This window comes from Aptenodytes patagonicus, chromosome 7, assembly GCF_965638725.1.
Source record: "Aptenodytes patagonicus chromosome 7, bAptPat1.pri.cur, whole genome shotgun sequence".
Lineage (NCBI taxonomy): Eukaryota > Metazoa > Chordata > Aves > Sphenisciformes > Spheniscidae > Aptenodytes > Aptenodytes patagonicus.
In genome coordinates, this window is record NC_134955.1 from 15,994,882 (window position 1) to 16,018,517 (window position 23,636).

A 23,636-nucleotide genomic window follows, 5' to 3' on the forward strand; every position below is an offset into this window, starting at 1 on the left:
TTTTCTCCTACCTCTAAATCTGTAGTAGAATTTTGCTGAGAAAATAGCCGAGAAACGGCTATTTTACTGTTTCTCACAGTGAGTGTACTAACCCTTTACAGTGTCACGTCTGGGTGTTTTGATGAAAATTTTGAGTGTTGTTTGGTGAACTGTACAAGTCAGCTAATAATAATTTCAGTGGGAAGATAATAAAAATATAAATGCATTCCTGCCTAAGTATTCCTGTTTGTATGTATTTTCTTGCAGACACTAGATCAACAGCAGCTCTTCACTGAGGACGAGCTGAAGGAATTTGAAAGTCATATTTCTCAGCAGGAAGATGAACTTAGAAAGAAAGCAGAAGATCTTCAGAAACAGAAGGAGGAGCTACAGAGGCAGCACGACCAGCTTCAGGCTCAGAAACAAGAGCTTCAGCAGGTACACTTACGAGAACAGAATTTTCTTTTTTTTCCCTTTTCTGTATCCTTATATATGTAACGTCTCATGACAATCCCCAACTCTGGAGCATTCTTTACCTTGATTTCTCATATGAGTCCCAGCTGAATTGTAAATTAATGGTACCACAGCAGAACATAATCTAGTATTCAGGATTATAGCAAACAAAGCAAGCATCTCAACTCAGTAGTATGCCCATTAAGAAAGACTTTACCTAATGACTGCAAAATTTCTTTTAAGTGTATTCATTTATGTCACATCAGACAAAGTTGACAGATTTAAGTTTTTCAAATGTGGTATTTTATTTTTCACCAGGTTGTAAAACAGATGGAACAAAAGAAACTACAGCAAGGAAATCCTCCTGCAGGACCAGCTGGAGAACTGAAATTCCAACCCCGTATGTTATCTTTCTGTGTAGATACACAAACTTTAAAATAAGATCTCCAATGTAAAGGTCATCCTCTGTGGCCAATTTACCAGCAGTTGGGCACAGCGTGACATGACAAGTTAGTTTTAGACAGTATGAATGACCAATTGCTTCAACACCCTTAAAAGAAAATAGTGTCATAATAAATCATTGCATTTGCTCATTGGTGGCAACAAAATGGTCAGGTATATATTAGCACTTCTTATCCATAACACATTGTCCATGTTTCTTTTGTGCTTTAAAGGGGCTCTGCTTTCCCATACATCCTAACTTAGTTTTTTCTCCCCCTCTAGAAAGGTTGAAACTAATATGGCTTTATTGGCTTCCATGTTCATGTGCTAACATTATCGGTAGAGCTCAAGAACTTCTTGACATTCATCTCAAACATAAGGCTTTGGACTACATCCAGGCAGCCTTTTGAATACTGGAAGCTCTTAACTGCTCCTGCAGGGCCAACAGTGGGATTTCAAACCTTAAATGCTATATTCAGTGATTACAGCTCACTTTGTTGAGTGCCCTGAAATTCTAACCCTAAGCCACTCAGTTCTGTGAAGAGAAATAATGACATTTCAGTACCAATTTAATTTTGTCTTTCATTCGCTTCAAAACTGCCTGTGGGTAATTTCATTTTATGATCCTTAGTTGTAAGAGCCTCACTTCCCCTCACCTTCAGTAAAAACATCATGTGTAATGGCAGATGCCCTGGGAGTTGGACTAATGATACATCTTTTGATACTGGCAATATTGTAGCAGATACTGTTCTTAACATATATATTATTTTATGTAAAAACTTTCTGCAAAGTCATTTAATCAGGCGTCATAAGAATTCATTATATTAGCCAGAACTAGTCACTAGTCATTCACTGAGTTAAGAAGATCCAAGTAGACAATATTTCTGATCTGTAGGCTACTGGAGCTACTAAGGGTAATTTAAGGAAAAAAATAAAATCATAAGAATGCAGCTGCAAGTTCTGAAATCTTCAGCAAACTATGAAAATTAGTATTATTCAAAGGTAAGCAAAGGGAGAATGTTGTAAGTATTTTTGACACAGTGAGGAGTAAAATACAGGAGCAAGTTGTTAATTTTCTTTTTTTTCAAGCTTCCTATATTGGGATTAAAGGTTTCATAAACACATAATATATTTCAGAAAGAACAATCTCCAAAGAACCAATGTATTATGTAAGTAAAAAAAATTTCACTGAAAACAGAAACAACTAGTAATCTAAGAGGAAACTGAATATTATAATAATGCAGTCTATTGGGTAATCTCAATCCGATTTCATTGTTAGTCACATACAAAATTCTTGATTCCACTTACAAACCAAAAAAATACAAGGTTTTGTTTGATTGTCCCTACACTAGAAACTTTCCTTTAGAAACTTTTCATATTTGGGGCCAATTTAATTGAGAAGTTAAAAATGGTTTTATTCTTGATTTACAGCTGGGGACCACAAAATTGGAGAAGCACCAAAACATCCTGCGGGAGGTGATCAGCCTTTACCACCAGGACATGTCCAAGAACCAGCTGCTAGAACTGATCAAGTTCACCCTTAACCACTTGTGCCTCACCTTTATAGCTTCTTTATTATTTGGGGGGTGGGGGGGTGGGAGCAGGAAATCAGAGTGAAACATGAACTCTCCACTTTCTTCCCGAGGTTGTAAAATCATTGGGACTGTTAGAGATGAAGTATCAATCAGATTTGAATAATAAATTAAACTAATTTTCTCTCCAATGCATCAGTGAGAAACACAACAAGGGGATCATTTAGAGGCTATAATGGAGGAGGGAATTAAGGAAACTTAATACTAAAGGTTTTTATGGCCAGGGGACTGAGCTGCTGAACTCTTCTCTTACAAAAAGGGAGGAGATGTCTGCCATTCTGTGTTTAGGCACAAATCGGAATCTTCTCAGAGAGGAAGCAGGGAACTGGCCTGAATGTCATTAGGTCTAGTTTTATGCAGAAACTCTTTCCAGAAATGCTGAGAAGCAAAATATGGAGAAACGAAGACCATAGATAAAGGCCTACCATTTCCAGCACTACCAAACCCTTTCTTCTTTGAGACCAAATAAGAATCAGACTTCTAATCCTTAATCACAGAAAATTTGCACTTTCTAAAATCTAAACACAGCAAAGAATTATATGGAACAGTGAATATTTTTCATGTTTACAGAAGCCTAAGAATTTCACTGTAAGCCTTCAAAAGGAATAGTGTACTTCTGATGTATTGATCTGAACCGTCCTCCTCGTTGAGATTAATTCTGTGTAGCAGTTGAATACTCAACTGGCTTTTGGGACAGTACTTTTGTCCCTGTTTCTTTCATCAGGTGCCAGCTGATCTCAAAATTTTGCATGCTATTAAGTAAGCTTTTTATGTTGATGGAAATATTGTGCAAAGCAGAACAAGACTCATTGTCTTTTTCTGTACAGATTATCCTACCTCCTATGATAATACCAGATTTTTCAAAGTGCACCATGTGCTTCAGAAAGCTCTTCTCAGACATGAATCTTTGACTTCTTAAGAGCCTCACTATTAACTCTTATTAGTCTTTCAGCAGTTGGTGTAAGTTTATGAAGTGTCCTAAAACAGGGGTGCTACTTGATTGTATTATTTTGGTATTGAACCAGGATAGGTCCCTAATATTGTAAGCCAAGATTTTACAAGAACAAGTTGATTTTCCTGTGGGTTTTACTATAATGTTGAAAAGTTGTGTGATTGTCCTTGCTTGTCATTCATTTCAGACTGAAAGTATCCTAAAGTGTAAACCCTGTTTGGGGTTTTTTTTGTTTGCTTGGATTTTTGTGGGTTTTTTTAAACATGGATTGTTCTGATTGTATAATGCTGGCTTTGAACTGATACAGACACACCTTGGCAAGCACCCTTTGCATTTCCTTCCTGTTCTGTGGCTAACTGCTGACAGTGTCATTAAAGGAGATCATTTGGGTTTTGAGCAAAGAAACAGAGGCAAGCCTCTGTTACAGAAAGATGTTCCTTTCAGAATAAGACTTGAATATTTTCGGCAAACTCAAAAAAGACAGGAGGCAATTACTAATATTTTTGTATTGACATTTGGGAAGTTTCTCACTCTGAAGAACTTTGATAGAAGCTAGGCATATTCCTTCCGTGTTTAAGGCTGCTTTCATCAGGACTGAGCACATTCTTGTTCTCCACACTATAATAGAACTCACTGCTGGAACAGATTAGGTTTCCTTATCTGTTTCAGCTTGTTAGTTGTCATGTCACATTTCCTTCATTTATACCACTCAAACAATTGGACTTTTTACTTTTTTTTTTCCCCCTCTATGCAAGTGGTTCACATTTTAATTTAGTCTCAAAAACCAGAGTCTCCACTGTTTGTAATTTCCATGCAATTCCAACATCAGTTTGATTATGTCTTTGTCAGGAGACTAAAATACTTTTCAACAACTTCATCTGTTTGTTTGCTAAGAGGCCCAGACATAGTTACAGCTACATCCAGACTAACAGAGTTTCTCAGTGCGCAGCCCTGGCTTTGGGGTTGTAGCCCGATAATGGGTAACAGAGCGAGGAGGGAAACAAAGGGGGAATTACTCAAACATCATGGAAAAGGTGAGGGGAAGGGGGTTTTTTGTGTTCTCCTCATCCCACATGAAAGTTTATAGAGGACAAATGATACAGCCACAGATGTTTGTGGAGAATCAAGGACTGAAACTCTTGGTGTGAAGGCATTTCTACCATACAAATCATTCCTTCAGGCTACATCTGCCTCCTAACAAATGTCATTATATGTAATGACATGCTTTGTAATGTAATGCTCAAGCTTTGGTTTCAATGTGACGTCTTTTTTGATTGCAAGATCCTGACTCTCCCTGCTGTTGGAGATGGGCGTTATATCCCACTTACTCCATTTACTTTGAAACATCCGGCATTTTGTAAAGAACTGTTGTAACTTGGGTGCTGAACTCAGCTTCTGCACGCCACGGTGTAGCGAGTGTCAGTGGTGAATCTGAGGAAACCACTTGTGAGAAGCCAGAGTTTTCACTTGTTTCATGGTGAGTTAGCATTAGCAAAAGTTCCTTGTTTTACATTTCAACTAGCCACTGAGGTATGTTCAGTGTGAAACGGTGCGCATCTTTCCTTCAATTGCTATTAGATACCTAAATGTTGTTCTTGTCAGTGTTAATTTAATTAGTAGGCTTGCAGTTTAGCAATATACTACAGACTTTCTGTTCATTTTTTAGAAGTGGAAACAGGCAGTTTTTTAAACGTTAGAATTGGTGATCAGGTTTATCTCTAACTATAATCAAGGTTTAGTCAAACTGACGGTTATTTGCCCTAAGCTATGGAAGTCAGAGCCTCAGCCTTCAATAACACTTAATTTATTGAACTCCTACTGAACACATCTTAAGTTTGTTGCCTAAATGTTTTTGAGCTGAGAGCCCAAATTACAACTTCATGCTCGTCCACCCAATTCAAAAATCTCATATGCATAGGTACCTGTATCACATGTCCACAAAGGTAGCAAGGACTGAGTGGATGTTCTTTCAAAAGATAGTCTGTCAAGTCTGGTCTGTTGACAGACAACGTTCACCCAATACTGTCCGTCCATCCTCCTCTGTAGAGGAAGGGTATCGTTCTTCAGGCCCAGGCTAAAAGAGGTTTCCATCTGAGTGTAATAAAGTCACCAAACTATTTTTGTGGATCAATTCTGAAGTGTGGTTTAAATAAGCATTATCATCTCACTGTGAGGAACATCTGCCTTAGGGGTTATGCAATGTGCTGAAGTCATGCTTACACATGAAATGTTTAGCAGATTTTTTTGCTTTTTTAATGCGTTTGTTGTTTTCGATGCTGATGTCTTCATTTAATTGGGTTCTCTCTTTCATAAAAGAGACTAACAGCATTAGCCACTAAAAGCATGTTTCAGCTATGGTACTGATTTCTCAGGAGCTTTTTAAAGTTGAAAAAAATTATTAAAGTAAGCTTATAGCTAAGTGCGGAGGTAGAAAGCTATAATCACAGATAAATAAGGGACTGGAATATCATGGGCACCAGTGCTTTCACCTGTACTCTGCTTTTCATTTAGGAGGCGATTACAAGAAAACTGAATGTAACTTCATACAGACACCAGTTCAAGACAAAAATGCAGAGATTTGGTTTTGTACTTGGCTGGGATTTCGGTAGGAGGATGAAGGGGTAAGATTTGGTCAATGTTGTACAAATTCATATCCTCCAGTGCAATATATGTAGGAAAAAAAAAAGCCCCACTCCGTACTTTGTATAGATCAGTTTTTAACTGGATTAAACTGAAACTCAGCGCAGTGACAGACGTCTAGTGTTTTATTTTAAGCGGGTGGGAAAGAGGCAGGTTTAGATCTTGTCTATATGCACAACTTTGTATTTCTGCTTAGAGGCCCTTCCTGTTTGCCCTCCACTTTTTGCTTTCTGGAATGATGTGAAAAGAAATTTATAAAAAGATATAAGTATCATCTTGTGTTCTTCCCTGGCACCAGCTGTCTCATTGCAATAGCTATTCACTGATTAGGTACTTGAATGCTCAATTTTCTATATTCATAAAAATACAAAACCAACTAACTAAAATGCTACTGCAACAGCATTACGAACTCTTGACACCACCACACACTTCCCTGACTTGTTCAAATTCAAAACAGAAATCCCAGAGAAGGTGAAGCACCCACAGGTGCACAGTAACAGATTTTGCTATAGGTTGCTTTCTCTTTGCTTACAGATTCTGCCTTCAAAGCCAGGTGTCAGCCATTTCAGGATGTCAGAATAGCTGTGGCAATGTGTCTCTTGGGGAGATCCACAGGACATTATGCCATATCCAGCCACATTAGACTTCTCCATTTTGTAAATGTATCTTGATTAAGAAAAATTTGATGTATGGGGGCATTTTGCAAAGAAGTGAAGCTCTGCGCTATGGATTGTCCTTTTGGAATTGATGCAAAAGTAGGTAGCAGATGCCAGGAGCTGTCACTAAGGTTGGCCCCAGAAGAAATTCCTTGTTTACATCCTCAAGTATCTTTTACTTACTAAAATTAAGAGGTAGTTGTACCAAGGTAGTGAAATGAGAGTCCCATCTGAAAACATAGCAACACTCACTGTAGTTTAGTTACATTTCTAAAAATGAACTTTATTTTTTTACATAATGGGAAATAGGAAACTCGCTTGAGTCCTATTATTTATGCATCCACAGATAGCAAATATCAAAACTATCTACAGTTACCCTAATGTTTTCTAATGCCTTAAAAGCTATGCTTGTCAGAATTACTTTGTATCCAATAGTAACACTTTTTATAATTACACTAGCCAATACTATGCTAAATAATAGCCTGCATACTTGCTTGTGTAGTAAAGTACAATGTCAATGAGGGAAAGTATTTTTTTCAGAGATACCCAGGTTTCTAAACCTAGTATATTTTTCAGTGACAAATGCAGGGATAGAGCAGCACTACAAAGCTGACCTCTCCCTTCTTTGCACCTTTTCCATCAATTCAAGAAGCTGTTAGTCTGAATGACAATTTGCATTTACTCAAATACGCATTTCCTTAACACATAGCTCACAGCTCGTATCTTTTAAGAAACAGCCCATAGAGTAATTTCTGTGTTATAGGAGGTGATGGTGCATACAATACACGGTTTCCCCTCTAATACCTCATTTCACACCCTCTCCCACTAGCTTATTATTGCTGTTAATACTACATTGAGAAGAGGACTTCAATTTTTGTGCTCCCTATCACCAGTGACAGTGGAGAACGTAGGATGGAGGTGCAGACAGCCCTCCGCCTCCACTGTGCATCATACCAAGCTACCCCACTGCATGAATTCAGAGCCCACCTAGGAGGAGAGGATGAGTTATTCAGCCATGGAGTAGAGTCCTATGCAAACTTGTACGTATGGAAATTTCCACAGTCACAGAAAGACACTAGAAACTTCAGTAGCAATGGGTGAAGTTCCTGAGCCCACCTCTATTCTACAGGCTGTGCGGACCTTGCCAGTGCATTGAGTACTGTGGAGAAGTGACGCAACATCTATTATAACACACAACGATTTTTCACGTGATCAGCACATACAGTTGCATACTGTTTCTTCACTAGAGGGAGTCTAAGACAAAGATTACTGAGCACTTTTAAAAGCTAATTAAGAAGCAGAGTGGTGGCATAATAAAATAGGATGTTGAAAACTGAATGGTCCCTCAAAAAGCCATACAACAGCTGCCATGTTTCAAAACAGCTTTTTTTTTTTCTTTTATAAGAACGCATTTCTTACATTATGCTGTTTCCTTTTGGAAGAGAGCCTGAAAGTGCAAATGAGCACTAAGCTAATGATGCTCTTCCTGAATACGGACACCTCTGTACCATGCTTGATCTCCGAGTACAGTACACCACAACTGGATAACAATATGAGAATCACTTGGTATTTAAAAACCCAAGATACCGACCAGGAAAAGATACTATTTACATTTATAGCTGGAAACCACAATCCTCCTAGAGTAGGATGCTGTATGTTAGACAGTGAAATTAAAAAAAAGGCAACGCTGCACTATTTCTGCCAAAGATACAGTTGGAGGAAACAAGATTATACAGATGCCAACTCATTGTCACCCCTGATGCTCCTCAAGGAACAGTTTCTTTGGAGGTAGTTGGTAAGTTGTTTTATATTAGCATTTTTTTCCCAGGAATTCTAAAGGTAAAAATTGCATGTATCAGAGCCAGCTTAGGGATGCCAGTTCATTCAGTCTCTGAAGCTCCCAGGGAATCATGATCACCAATGAATAGCCAAGCAGACTGATAAAAATCATTATGTTAAATATGAGAAGTGGGATAAAGGAATAGGGTGTTGTCATCAAGGCATGCATTAAGTTTTTGATCAGTTTCCCCGTATCTCTAGTTTAATTGTCTGTGTTCAATGTTATGCTGCTTACTACACATAAAGCCACGGCTTATTTTCAACTACAGTAGTTTTATAATTCTTAGTCTAAATACCCTCTTTCTATGCATTTTATTTTTTAGCAAGGAAAGAGGAAAATTAAGTGCTGTAAATGTTCACTTATTTGTGTTCACTATTATAAAATTATCAAGAACTTAAATCACATACGCTATTCATAGTCTAAATAAGTATCTGTATTTTAATTTTCTACTGTGTTTGCAATACTCAGGCAAGAAAGATAACCAGCCAGTCATCTACCCTGATGGGTAGATTTAGTTCAATCTACAGGTACTTACAGTATCATCAGAATAGTCTTCATTAATTTATCTGTTAATTATTTACAGCTCCCAAGTTGCATTTTAGTTGGCTCAGTTTTTGGATTAACAGCTGCCTGTCTTTTGGTTGGACTGATTGCTTTCCTGTGCATTAAGCACTATAAACCACGCAAGTGGTTTCAAGTGTCTAAATTTCTATTTTGATTGTATTAAAATTTCTACATGGAAAACTGTTTTTGCAAATGATTTTATTCTAAGGCTAATAGAAGGGATGAGCGACTACAGCCAGCACCGGAATACTCCTTACCGCTATTGTGATCTTTAACCACTGCTCCCAAAAGCAACGCTCACATGCTTTTGTTCCCATTTGCTCAAAAGTAATGTTTTCGTTTGGTACTTTGGTGGCTGCAGGCAGGCTGGAGATTGCTAAGCCATCATCTGTGCTGTTACGTGGCACCGCAGACCTGCGCTGGCGGGATTCAGGTTGGAACCTGCGGCTGTCTGTCTGCCCACATGGCACCAGCCTCACTGAGGGCCAAGGATCACCAGTCAGCATCATACCCATTTGATCTCTGCCAGCTTATACATGCTTTGTTGTAGCTCGTCTTTCAGTCTAGACATGTCCTAAATATTTCAGATGTCCCTCGGGTTCCTCAGGACAAAGCCAGGGTTGCACCAGTGTTGCACCAAGTACGCACAGAGCATTTTTATTTATTTATTTAAAAAAAGAAAACCCAAACCCAAATTGTATGAAATAGGGAAAAAAGTGCTGGGATTGATGCAATGCATTCACATACTGCCACAAAGGACTAACTGAAAAGATGCAGTTTGACTCGGAAAGTGGCTAATACATGACAACCTGCTCACGCCTGATGCGCATGTGTGATCAGTAGAACTTCAAAGTGGTAACTCCCAACTGCTTGATGATATGGTTTCTTCATTACTAAAAAGAAACAGTGACAAACTTATGCATCCAAATAACCCTTTCGCAAACAAATTCATGTGGAAGAAACTTTGGAGGCTGGCTGGCTATAGCTGACTGTACAGTCACATATCTGGCAACAGTGGTGGACTAAACATTATTTAAATAATTGCAGCTCTTCAATCAAGAGAATTTAATTGCATGTTTTAAGCAATAAAGCAACAAAATATTTTTATGCACTATCACAGTATAGTATCTAAACCTTTGTAAAGGGAGGAACCAAGTCATGTTTATGAGTTGAAAAAAAATAAAAGCTAACTCAAGCTTATTTTAGGCAGCCATTTGCACTGTGTAAATGCAGCTCACTTCTCACATAGCTGTTCTCCCTGGTGCACAGCTCCTCAATGCTGCCCAGAAGCTGGCTGCAGTCTGTCCAACGCTTGGGGCAAGCTCCTAGGGCAGCTCCCACCACTGGCTTCCCAGCACTCCCACAGCTGGAGAGGAAGGACATCATCTGCTCACAGCAGGCAAGGAAGGGGCAAAGCTGCCCTGCCATGCAGAGGGCAGCCTCCTACCCCATCTCCAGGGCAGCAGAGAAGATCTTTCTCGCACAGCATTGCCTGCCTAGACAGAGGCGAGGGAGAAGCAAGCCGCGTACCATCCCAAGCCCCTCCTGATAGTATGCATACTGCTGACCATATGTAGCTCATGCAGGAGAGAGCGAACAATTAGTGTTCATTTCTTTTTCTTGCTCTTTTTAATTTAATGTGCATCTAGAAACAAACATCCCTTTTTTCCTTGCAGTTCCTCAAAAAAATACTAGCATTCAAAGGAAGCATAGAAATGAAGCATTTGGAAGAAGCTGTTTTGAATTACCAGATTGTGGGATTTCATCCCAAACCATTAATACTAAACTTTTTGTCTGAAGTATCCACAAGAGAGAAAGGTACAAATTTTCTTCTGGAGTAATGCACAATGTAACACACAACGTAACACTGCAAGAGAAGCGACAGTAATTCTGCTAAAGGCCCAGGAAGATTTGAAAGCTTTTCAGTTTCAGGTGCACATAGAAGAGAACGGCACTTTCATAGCTCCACACACTGTTCATGTTTCTTCAAATGTATGTGAGCATGACAGGGCAGAGCTTTCCACCGAAATAATTTATGACACTCTTAAGCAGCATCTTCTTGAGCAGACAACGCCACTGACTGTCATAGGTAAGCAAACTGCTTTGCCATGCAGTGAGGGTATGGTTTAATTTCTGGAAGACAGTAGCTGTCTGGATTTACAGTTGGTAGGGCTACGATTGGTGTTAAAACAGATAATTATTCAAAGCAAGTGTCCACTTCAGGACTCCCAAATTTTCATCTCACTGTTACAGACACCCTCACATGAATACACAGTTACTCCTATGTGCTCACACAGAATTGCTCTTAGTAATACTATATATTTTCTCCAAATAGCTGTCTTAACCACTACACTCAGTTCTCCAACACCTGGTCATTTCCCTCACAGGCCCTCAGGAACTATGAGGATGCAAGTGTTTCCCTAAGTCTTGTTTAAGATGTCTGGAAACCATTTCCCCAGAGAAGGCACGTTCTGTTCACAGAAGGCAGCTTAAGCTCTCAAACACTGGTTGGTCATAGACACCAGATCTCTCTAGCTGGGGAAGCAAAAACCCTTCAAACACATCTTTGGTTTTTCTCCAGGGCAATTTCACAGCTGCATCAGATGCAACTGTGAAACCCATCCTTCCCCAACCCTTTTCTTTTTGCCTATGTTACGGGCTTCCAGCATGGGTTTCTCTGGGGCTCATGGTACTCAGTATCTGGAGGGAGGGGGCGAGGATGTGGAAACCCCCAGTCAGCACCTTGCAGTGCTGTATCATATCTTGATAAAATTTAAAGAAATCCGGTGATTTGCTTTTTAGCCCTACCACCGCTGGATGCAGTGCAATGTCTGGTGGGGGTCGGTCTCTTCTCCCAAGTAACAAGCGATAGGACGAGAGGAAATGGCCTCAAGTTGCACCAGGGGAGGTTTAGATTGGATGTGAGGAAAAATTTCTTTACTGAAAGAGTGGTGAAACATTGGAACAGGCTGCCCAGGGAAGTGGTTGAGTCACCATCCCTGGAAGCATTTAAAAGACGTGTAGATGAGGCGCTTAGGGACATGGTTTAGTGGGCATGGTGGTGTTGGGTCGATGGTTGGGCTCGATGATCTTAGAGGTCTTTTCCAACCTCAATGATTCTATGATTCTATGTCTAATGGACATGCCAACTGCTGTGGAGTCACTCACTTTAACTTGAAGAGCCTGTTCCTTCTTTCCTGAAGGAATCAAACTCTTTAGGTATAAAAATGATGAGTAGCTCTCAGAAGCATCCTTCACAGATGCAGAAGTTTAAAACAAAGGGTCTCTTGATAATGGAGACAAAACTGTGTTGCAAAGGAAACCAAACTACATTTACACGACCATGCAGTGCAGTTCACTGCTGACATTACACATTCAAAGAGTACTACAAGGAAATCCTATTTCAATTTACAAGGTGACTCTTTTATCCTATGTTCTTTGGGCAGTATGTTTATGCTTTCCTCTTTGGTCCACTTGAAAACATCTGGAGAGGACACACTGCCTTTAAACCTGTGTTAGCTCTGCCATGAGTCAGACTCACTAGGAGTCTGCTCTGGTGTGAGATCACTGCAGCTGTGTCCTGGACGTTCAGCTTTATATGCATAGACATGCCAGAAATAGAGAGTTTTGAGAGGGCTGAATCTAAGGAGCAACAAAAGTACTGCTCCTGATAAGATTTCAGAGGCTTTGTCATGAACTATCTTAATAAAGTATTAAAAAAAAAGAAAAAAAAAATCCCACCCAGAGCTGATTGTCCCAATGTGAGACACCTACATAGCACTGCACTTGCACGCAAAAGAAAGAAAAATGTTCCAGATATAGATCTAAATCTAGCTTGAGGTCTAGATTCAGCTTGAGAAACAGAGCTAGCCTGAGAATTTCAAAGTGCCCACAGCACCTGTATTCCTGCCTACCCTATGGGAAATCAGGGAGCCTAACCTGTTGAACAGACATGATGGTCTCTATCTCATAGAAGGTTTCAAGAAACTCTTACCAAAAAAAAAAAAAAAAAAAAGGGGGGGAAAGAATAGCTCTTGGAGTTTGTGAAGTATTTTCCTGAGGAAGTATTTTTTAATAGGATGACACTGACACTTTACAAGAAAATAAAGATTGTTCCTCCTGCAACAGGGGAACCACTTGTACTCCATAATTCACCACCTTTTAAATTGTGCTGGTGTAATTGTTTTGGGGACCGTGAGAAGGACTAGCAAGGAGAAGCTGGGAACTTCATAAGCCAGGGAAAATTTAATAAAATATGTAATTACATGTTACATTTGTTATAGAAGCCCTGTAGCTGGACAAGTACTAAATTATTATAAATAAGTACCTTTTCATATCCAGAGAACTAGAGGTTCGTTGTGTTTAAGATGTCAAAAGAACATTATTTCTCATAGTTACTGTATTCCTTACAGAGACTGGATCCCTCTTGCTTCCTGTATAAATAGCCAAATATATAAATACCAAGGCTATAAAGAGCTAAATAATCAAGTTTCTTTGACCCCCTTTTCACATCTTGATCTGCTTATCTAGCATTAGCAAATACTATATCATCTCTCTGTGTGTGTAGAGTAAGTGATTTCTGCCCTGAAAAGATTCAAATCCACTGGTTACTGGAGGAGGATATAATCAAGGATAACATCAGACAAGAGCTACTGGACCACTCAGGCAACTGCTTCTACCTACAACCTGTGCTTCAGGTAACACTTACGGCTTTCATGTTTACCAAAAAAAATTGCTTTCAAAGTAATGTACAAAGCCTGGAGAAACCCGTCACATAAGAGGTATTTCTAAGGCTCCCAGGTATGTCTAATACATCTATGGGTCCTTTCACTTTAAGGGCAGTACAGAGCACTATTTAATGTAACTTGAGGGGGAAAATAATTTTGTTTCAGGTATACAGAGTCATTTGGGACAGGAAGGTGTAACTTACGAGTCACTGTGCAAGCATGATTCAGCCCCAGGAAACCCTGGCTGTAACTTTCTATCGAGTAAGTCCACGCAGTGCTCCAGTAGATACATTCACTTGGCATGTTATTTTTGCCACTGAAAGTATCTACAAAAGTTCCAACAAACTGGTATAAACAAAGGTTGAATTTAACTTGGATTTTTGCTTTCCTTGAATTGTTTTATTTCAAATGAGTGAAGAACGATATATTCACCACTATGAAATTTGCTAAAAGTAAAGTTGCTGGTAAAAAAATAAAAGCCAAAAATTGAGGTTCTGTTATCTTTAATCCAGCCATTCCACCACCAGCTTGGTTTCCAGGAGATATCACATCTGACAGGAGCAATTTCACTTTCCCTCTCCCCTCTCAACCAGAAGATGTAATTTCATATTTACCCTGCTGTAAAATTCTAGTGATGAGAAAGCAATATAAATTTTAGATTTCATACTTGAGGAGTGTTAGCATCAAACCCTTGTCTGGGGTTCATTTCTTAACCAGTTTGTCCTCAAACTATAGATCTTCTCTTATTTTGTAGCAAGTAATGGAATATTTTAGTTGGTGGAAGTGATGGTGAATGGACTGAAAACAGCCTGCTCAAGACAAGTGCTTAACTGCTATCATGTTGATAGGACTCATACTTTGGTCTTATTCCTGCTGCCAGAAAAAAACCCACACCCTTTAACAAAGAGCGAAATTTCTCTCTTTTGATACATGCAGTATGACACACTATGCATGTACATATGTAAGTGCAGTGTCTTACTGAGTCCAGGTACAGAGCACTCAGAGAACAGCAGGCTTATATATTTTTTCTGTTGCAATTCTTTCTTCTGTAATAAATCACTCTTGGCTTAGTGTCCCAGGAGTATTTTACTGCAGCAGCTTTTTAATGGAAGACTTCCTCTCTTGCTTTAGCAAAGTCTCCTGTTGTCTCCGAGATCAGAGAAATTCCTACACAAACCACAGTCAGTAAGACTATCTGTCTTGAACTTCCCGTATCAAATTTTGTACCTGACAACATCAAGTGTTGTATGTATGTATCAGAGCCACAAAGACTGGACAGAGTTTCCTGAAGCCAACCAAGTCATAAAAACTAATATTGGAGAAAATGGATTATATTTTTGTATGAGCAAACTACAGTTCTCTCCAAAGGCATCTGACAATATTAAAATATTAAGATGTGAGGTTTTTCACCCAGGAACTCAACACTGTGTAGAACAAGCCTTTCAACTCGAGCTTGCAGGTTTTATTATTGTTTGTTATCTCTTAGAAGTTAGTTTAAATTTGGATACTAGTTTGCAAATACTCAAGCTTCTTTTAGTGTGGCTGGATAATGGAATAAGACACCCCACAAAGTTATTAGAGGTATTGGAGTCTTACCTAAAGGAGATTCTATCTTTAAGGAATTATTTCTATATGTCAGAATAATGTGGAAATTATCGAATTTTCCATGCCACAGTTATGCACTGAATGAGCTACACCATAAACTTTAAAAGTGAACTAACAGAACTTTCCCCCTATAACTCACTAAGGATCAAATCAAACCTCTCAACTAATGGTGATCAGTAATTTTTGTTATTTAAACTGTTTCAGAAAAATGAATGAAATATGAGTGCCAGCACACCGTTTTAGTCAGGACTTCTCTGAACTGCATCCAGATTTTTTTAAGTCAATAAGAAGACATCTGTTGAATTTAGCACACTTTGGAGTAGTTTCTCTGAGAGCCAACGTGAAAACCAGTGATGACTGAATATTGAGTAATGAGAACGTACTACTAAAAATTTTGTGGACTGGTGTAAATTTGGCAATGCTTTTTGATACAAGATTGTGAATTTTTCTATGGACACATTAACTTCCTTTATGATAGGTCAGTATAAGATTATTACTATTGCAAATAATTGTATTTCTTCCTACTTTGTAGGAGAACCTAACAGGGCTGCTAATAAACTGTCTCTGGCTGCAAATCAGAGCCACACAGAACCTTTGAAGTATTAGTTTTAAAACAGAACAAAACTATAAAGGCCATTCTGATAATATTCCTGAGCATGATTCTCGCCTCACCAGGCAAACATTACTGGAAGATATGGCAAGTGACTGGATGGCTTATGCAGCAGCTGCATGCCCCTATATCTCCTACAGGACTCTAGGTTTGGGATCAGCAATGTGTGTGTAGAAGGGGAAGAAATAGGCAGGATGTATATTGTCCACCACCACCAAAGAAGTTGTCCCCAAGTTAAAACTAGTAGTTGTTAAACAAAGACCTTTTTTTTTTTTTTTGATATGGAGGTTACCTGAAGGAGGCAGTAAGGGATCTCTGGCAGTCCAGACAGAGGTTCACAGAGATACAGAGAAGTTTTTGAACACACAACAGTTTCACGTTGGGTCTGCTCAAGGCCAAGCCCAAACAAGAGGAATAAGCAGGCAGGGAGTCTTACATTTATACTAGTCTCTTCAGGTAGTTATTTAGTGTTACGGGACATCAGTGAAATGTGAAAATTACAGTTTTAATAGTAGAACACAAACCACTCAGCCAACATGACACATTTATCGAGCTTTATCCTCTTCACTCCGAAAAAAATAAAATCAAAGATTCTGGTCCATCTAGCCAAGCAGCATTTACCACTTGGAAGATAAAATGCATTACTGCACATCCAAAGGCTAGCGTGGATGTGACACTTCAGTGCTGTGTATCTGGAAGGAACAGAAATGGGGTGAGTTTAGTTACCTGGTTTAAGGGACTATTCCCAACTGAGGAATAAATAGAAAATAAGGACTATGAGGATGGATCTGGTTTCATCTCCTGTGTAACTTGCAAAACAAAAGCAGAGCGAAGAATGTAGGATCAGATGTGAGGTTTCTACTGAAGATGAAACTTTTGAGGAAACCTACATTTTAAAACTTGATTGAGCTCCACTTAACAAAGGAAACAGACTCTCTTCAGTGAAGACAGGTCTGCACATAACAGTAGAAACACTTGTGTACCATTGAAATATCTTCAATGATAGTACTGTAATTTAAGAGTTCTGACTGCAGGTCACAGGGCTATGGCATGCTGCGGAACTTTTTATTTTATTTTTTTTCTTTAAACAGATGCTGTTCAAGAACACAACGGAAGTGACATACTTTTCAGGCTATGTACAGTAGTGAACAAAATAAGTAGGGAAAAAAAAAATCAACTAAAGGAATAACAACGTTGCCACAATTAAAAAAAGGAAACACGAAAGAACAACCTTTCAAACTGAATGATCAAATATCACTATCAAACGCATCCATTTAGTAAAGCAGGTAGATTCTAAGCGTAAAGATTTCAGCTATGGAAGTCCAGACAACACTTGATAGAAGAAAATCTGTGAGAAAATAATGGCTACTTCTTACAGAGACATTTCTAAAGATAGAGACTGCCGTTGGAAAAAATATCGGTTTACTGCCTATAATTCTAGATAAACTCTCAGCAAGCATGAGCTTTCTCCATGGCTGGTGAAGCCAGTCATTAGTTCTTTCAAATCAAGCCACCCTCATGTATTCAGTGATCAGCACACCCACAGAGGGCTAGTCATCTTCTAAAACATCACTGCAGATGGCTGCATAGGGTAGCTTCTTTACCCTCAGGGTCAAAATTTACCATCATTTTACATAAGGAAGCTGCTTTCTGGGCAGTCTGCTCCAACAAAATCCATACATTTTGCAAGAACACTCCAATCTTCCTGCTCATCTCACTGCTCTTCTTCTCCACCCATCCCACAAAAGAACCATTATCTTGCTAACTTTTTTTCTCAAGTTTTAAGCTAAAGTAAACACTGGAAAAATGCATCTGGGGCAAAGGCAGAGTGTGGAAAATACTGCTCCCATTACTTGTATGCACTCACCAGGAGACAGCGAAAATTTAGAATCATAGAATTATTTAGGTTGAAAAAGTTCTTTAAGATCATCGAGTCCAACCGTAAATCTAACACTGCCAAGTCCACCACTAAACCATGTCCCTAAGCACCACATCTACATGTTTTTTAAACACCTCCAGGGATGGTGACTCAACCACTTTCCTGGGCAGCCTGTTCCAGTGCTTGACAACCCTTTCGGTGAAGAAATTTTTCCTAATATCCAATATAAACCTCCCCTGGTGCAACTTGAGGCCATTTCCTCTCGTCCTATCGCTTGTTACTTGGGAGAAGAGACCAACACCCACCTCGCTACAACCTCCTTTCAGGTACTTGACAAACACGGCAAGCTGGCCTCAGACCACAACATAAATATTCAAGACATTCAGATGCCTCAGCATATAGGATTACACAGTATGCACAAGGGCCATATTCTCTCATGCTAGAGAAAAAGGAAATAAAACAAGATTTTTACTCAGAAGGCACAGGAAGAAGTTCCCAGGAGATGCTGAAGCAGAAGGAGACTTTTAACATAAAACATGTGGAACAGCATCACTGTTGCAGCAAAGGGACCATCAGGGACTATTTGGATCAGCTGCCCACCCCATTAACCTAACAGTGCCCAACCCTAAGAGGGAAATCCTGGTGCTGATGAACTACCTGGCAAGTTCTCTTGGATTTAAAGGCTCAGGATTTAACATGGGGGCCTGATTTGAAGCTCACTGAAGTCAAGGGCTCCTGTTGCTGGCATTGATGCTCACTGTCAATCTCTGTGCCCCAGTTCTGCTCAGGAATAACTATTATGACTATAACAACAATGCTATTTATATACTGTGCCTATCCTCTCTTGGTCAGAGAAAACATAAATGCAAAACAATAAGCAGGTATTTGCCACTTAAAATAGCAAATGAACAAGGAACAGCCAGGGAAGGAAAAGGGTGGCTCCCCCCTCCTGCCATAGCATGTGGCAGCCCTACTCCCAGCTCAGGGCCTCACCACCCTCCTGGCAGCAGGGGCAGAGGGATGGGATGCTCAATGCCTCCTGTCAGGGCAGGCCCCAGCTCCTGTGAGGGAAGGAAAGAGGAGACGTTCCTCTGCAGGGCCACCATCACAATACCTCTGGGCCCCTTCCAGTTCAGATGGGATTGATTATTTAAGGCTGCTCAGATTTGCAGTAAGGGAGCTGGTTAGAAAACCTCTCATAGAGTTGCCATCTGCATTTAAACTCAATAAGTGAGTCAGGCACAAAGGTTGACAGGGCAAGTGGTGAAGAGAGGCTGCAGGTTTTGATTTTTGAAAATCACTTTTAAACAGTCATTCCCCTGTGATGATTCTTTAAAGTCACACTATGTATTAAAATAGGGGCGTAAGCCAGAAAAACATGCAGCATACCGTCCTCTGTAGGCACCCAACAGTGCTAAGAGCAGGATGGAGGCAGCGGTATCTGCAGCCTCTCAAGAATGTCTTCTGCTCTTTTAATAGTTCTCCTTGGGGGGATGTGGAGGTTTGTATCACGTATCTTTCTCCTGTTGCTGAATCAAAAATAGTACGCTGAGTCATTTGTTAGAGGCAGTTAGACAGTCACCAGCCATGCTGAGCACGCATCCCACCACCCACTCTGATCCAGCTTACCAAAGGCCTCCTTCACACAAGGGTTTTCTCACCTCAAACAGCAGCTTTGCTTGAGTAGGGTCTGCAGTGCTGATTAAATCCCTCTTTCTGCTGCAGCACATGCTTTCAGCAGGTTGGCAGATTATGTCCTTTGATCCAAAAATCCACAGAAATGAGTGGGAATTTTTCTACTGCCTTTCAGGAACCTTGGGTGAGGGCTGTTGGGGTTGAGATGTCCACCTTGGAATGGGGCAGCTGGCCCTGGATGAATGCAGGGCCACACAGGAACATGCACTGCAAAGAGCATTGACCCTGCCCATTTTTAGTGGCAACACCAGTATGACTTTGAACATGGGGAGAGAGAAAGGTGTAACCAGGGAGCCTAAAATGCAGTGAGTTTGAACCTTCTTCTTTTCTCCTTCAACCCTAACCTGAAGAGCTAAACCACTTTCCCTTCCACAGGGACCTGCAAAATGAACAACAGAAAACTAAACTGTGGTAATTTATTAATATCCAGTTCCTAGGAATAGATATTTCCATGCTTTGTACAAGGAATCACTGTGAAAGTTGCAAGCTTGGCAATTTCACAGAGGTTTTTGGGTTTCTAATATCTATTTTATTTTTGCACTTTATTTCCCAAAGCACTCTTGTGCTTTATCCCAAATCAAAAGAGCCTGTGCTAGCAGACCTACAATAATAGCAGACCTTTAGGGGTGACCTATGGACAAGGAGTGGAAGAGGAAGGAAAACATGAAGAAATGAATTCAGTTTTCAAAGAACTATTAATTATTCATTAGATTGATATTATTAACTATTAATAAATAACTAACCGCAAGAATCGGTTGCCACAAAGCCCTCGTAACACTGCTGCTTCCAACAGGGCTCTGTTGTGACTTGTACCTTGCTCAACACACAGCAATATTTACCCACTGGATCGAGCAATGCTGATCATGCCCAGCCTGCAGTCTCGCCTTTCAGGGCACACTGAATTTTGACATTGACCCCATTGCTAATCTACGCTAGCATGTAAATCTTGGCCTTGTTAAAGACTTTTATACTAGCCTCTCATATCTGCTTTTTAGGTCTCGGATCTCTCATCTCAGCATCATCACACCTTTGCTGGTGTGAACGGCTTCAAAAGAAAATAGTTTATTACTTCTTGGCATCGTCTTCCCACTGTGTGACTTGTGGATTTTAAATGTATTTATTTTGTGTCCCTGACCCTCTTTTCCCTTATATGCAGCCTCTTGAGTTCACTTCTGGTTTGTATCTATTTTACAGGGAGATTTTCCTGTTGAAGTACACTGCTATAATACCATACTTATCATGTGCCTTGGAGGTAAAGAGACCAAGTCAGACCTTGTTATACTCTAATTTTGTATACGTATGTCACTTGATTTCATTAGGAAACACAACATGAAACTGATACACCCAGCAGCCACTACAAGTATTTTAAAACTATGGCATATAATGTGTTCCCCAGTCTCTGTTTCTGATTAATAAGCTCTGTGATCCTTCTGTCCATCCAAACAGCGTAACAAACTCCAATTTGAATGCACTAAACAGCGTGAATCATGAGCATAAACTGATAATGGTCTCCAGACTCTGAAGCACATGAAAGGCAGTTCCACAGTTGGTTCCATACCCCAAATTCAGCAATGGGTCACTACAAAACCTACAGCTTCCCACTCTTGTGTCCATGTCCTCCCCTTGGTCAGGGCAAGCCCCGAGCATGTAGCCCCCAGCTTCCCTCACACTGGTTTCTGTGCAGAGGAAATGTGGAGAGGTAGCAGCAGTGGGAGCCACAGCACGCTCCCCCCAGCTGCTCAGCAGGACCCCAACTGCGATACCACCTACCAAAAAGCAGACGTAGGCTGAGAGAGAAAGTTCGAAAGCCCACTCACTTTGGACTTCAACTATGGAAAACACAGCGTTTGTTCATTGCTAAGAATGAGGACTGTTCTACATCAAATGATAGCACTGATGCCTTCTTTGGAACCTTCCTACAGAGAATGGGGGCGGTCGGCATGAGTACAACTTTAAGAACAATTTCAGATATTTGTGTTCCCAAATACTTTGTAAATGACAAAATGAAAGGATCCTCACAAAGAAGTAATATCCCTAGTACAAAATAAATACACTTATTCTTCCTTGCTCTGCCCCTGAAATGCTTCTGAATATTTTAAATGGTGAAAGAACAGAAGAATTTAAAATTACAAGAGTCCTGAGATTCAAAATCACCAACACTTCAATTGAAATAATTCACTATGGTGATTTTTAATAGTACAAATCCTGCCTTCCTCATAATATTATGATGCCTATTTATTGCAAGACTTCAGAAAATTAGGCAGATTCTTGTAGAAGAAGTGACATAAAAAGTGGTCCTGAAAGCAGCCCAGCGAATGCAAGCTGTTTCTTCCCATTTTCCCCTCCCACCTCACAGTGAACAAAGAGAATTTTCTACCTCTCTGTAGCACGGATTTCCCTGAGGGAAAAAGAGGCTTGCATCAGTTCCTGAAAATAGTTGCATGGTAGTGCTACTGAAATTGCTTCACATTTAGGTCAAATCTTGACAAGAGCTTTAAAATGCTACCATAGCTGAAGAGGTTTTATGTGAGAACCTTGAGGTGTTCAATCTTAGACATTGAAATAACGCACTAAGGAGGCTAAGGAGAAGCCAACGATTTCAAGTCACTGGAAAGCTAACTCTAATGTAAGAATAGAGTAGTATTGTGACAGGTGATAAAGAACAATGAACTGTCAAAGGAACAAAGGTGTCTAGGAGATGCAAATAGCTCTGCTATAAGTGCCCCTCCAATGGGTGATGGAAGAGAGGCAGTAAAAGGGAAAGCTGGGACATAATGAGAAATTAGACTCAGTCTTACAGAAGAAATTTAATCAGCAACGGCATTTAATTATTCCCTATTTTAAAAAATAGGACTTTTAATGATTACAAATATAAAATATGCCTTTCCAGATTTTCTCTGCTGACTACTTGTTAATGCTAGTTTACTGTCTTTTCATTGTGAAACACATAGCACATTTTTAGAGCTGTTCACAGAGTAGTATTGGTGTATTGGGAATTTGGAAACTGAACAGGCATTTATTCTCTTAACTGGCAATCTGATAATGCTGATAAAACTGAAATACCTAACTATTGAAAATATAACTACTATTTTATCATTTTAAAGCAACCTTTGATTTTAGCCAAACATTATTTCATTTTATTATAGATGCCTGAAAATATTCCATAGTCAATATGGAAGTTTTGTCACACTTTTGAATGAGTTTTTCATATTGTTACACTGACAAGGCATCAAAAATTTGCCATATTATTACCAAAACAAACCATTTCAGGTGTCTGTCGTGAACTACATGACACACAAGAACTTGATACTAGAAGCCCTTTGAATAATTAAGTTTGAAAGTAACTTGGTGCCTCTCTGCACAGCTTGTGTAACCAGGTGTTGGATCAGTTCTGTAATGCTTATTTAGGTTTTATTTGGACAACATTATCTTTTTTCACTTGAGTGGCAGTTTGCCCAGTTAATAGCACAGTGTAGTTAATACTGCTGCTATCTCCTAATAACCCTGCACAGAAATAAATATTGCTGCTCTTACTAATATCCCCAGATAGAGGATTTGCCAGAGTGTGCTAAGGGGAATTGCTCCTATTGTTTGTCACTGTGGAACTGAGGGGGTGAACATGGCTCCTTCGTGTTTGCTGGTAAATGCCAGATCTTGAATTCAGCTAAAAACCAAGGCAGGCACTGGCTGTGTAGGGAGGTCAGGATGTAAATGGAAAGGGAATCGTTTCTACAGCAGGAGTATGTTTTGTGACACAGCATCCCAGAAGTGGACCTTTCATCAGAGTGAAAGGTTTTGCCTACTGCATGCAGATATAATTTCAGCATTCAGCATTGCCCTTTCATTTAAAATACATAATTCTATTTATATTCCCTGATTCAGTCTGACCTAAGGGAGAGATTAATTTTTTTACTGGGTATCCTATTGCCTGTGTGTGTGTGTGTGTAATGTTGCTTCTCTTCATTTAGACAACTAGAATACAGAATTTTTCCTATTTATAATT

The 23,636-nt window shown here is 39.7% G+C and overlaps 1 protein-coding gene across 1 annotated transcript in view; it reads left to right on the forward strand.

Moving 5' to 3' along the window:
- The window catches only part of NUCB2 (nucleobindin 2), a 31,123-nt gene extending 24,960 nt beyond the window's left edge, over positions 1-6,163 (forward strand). The window contains exons 11-13 of the mRNA XM_076344086.1: positions 247-417; positions 751-832; positions 2,305-6,163. Coding sequence (XP_076200201.1) covers positions 247-417; positions 751-832; positions 2,305-2,417 — 366 coding nt within the window. The 3' untranslated portion in view covers positions 2,418-6,163. The remainder of the gene's footprint in view (positions 1-246; positions 418-750; positions 833-2,304) is intronic.
- The last annotated feature ends 17,473 nt before the right edge of the window (positions 6,164-23,636 follow it).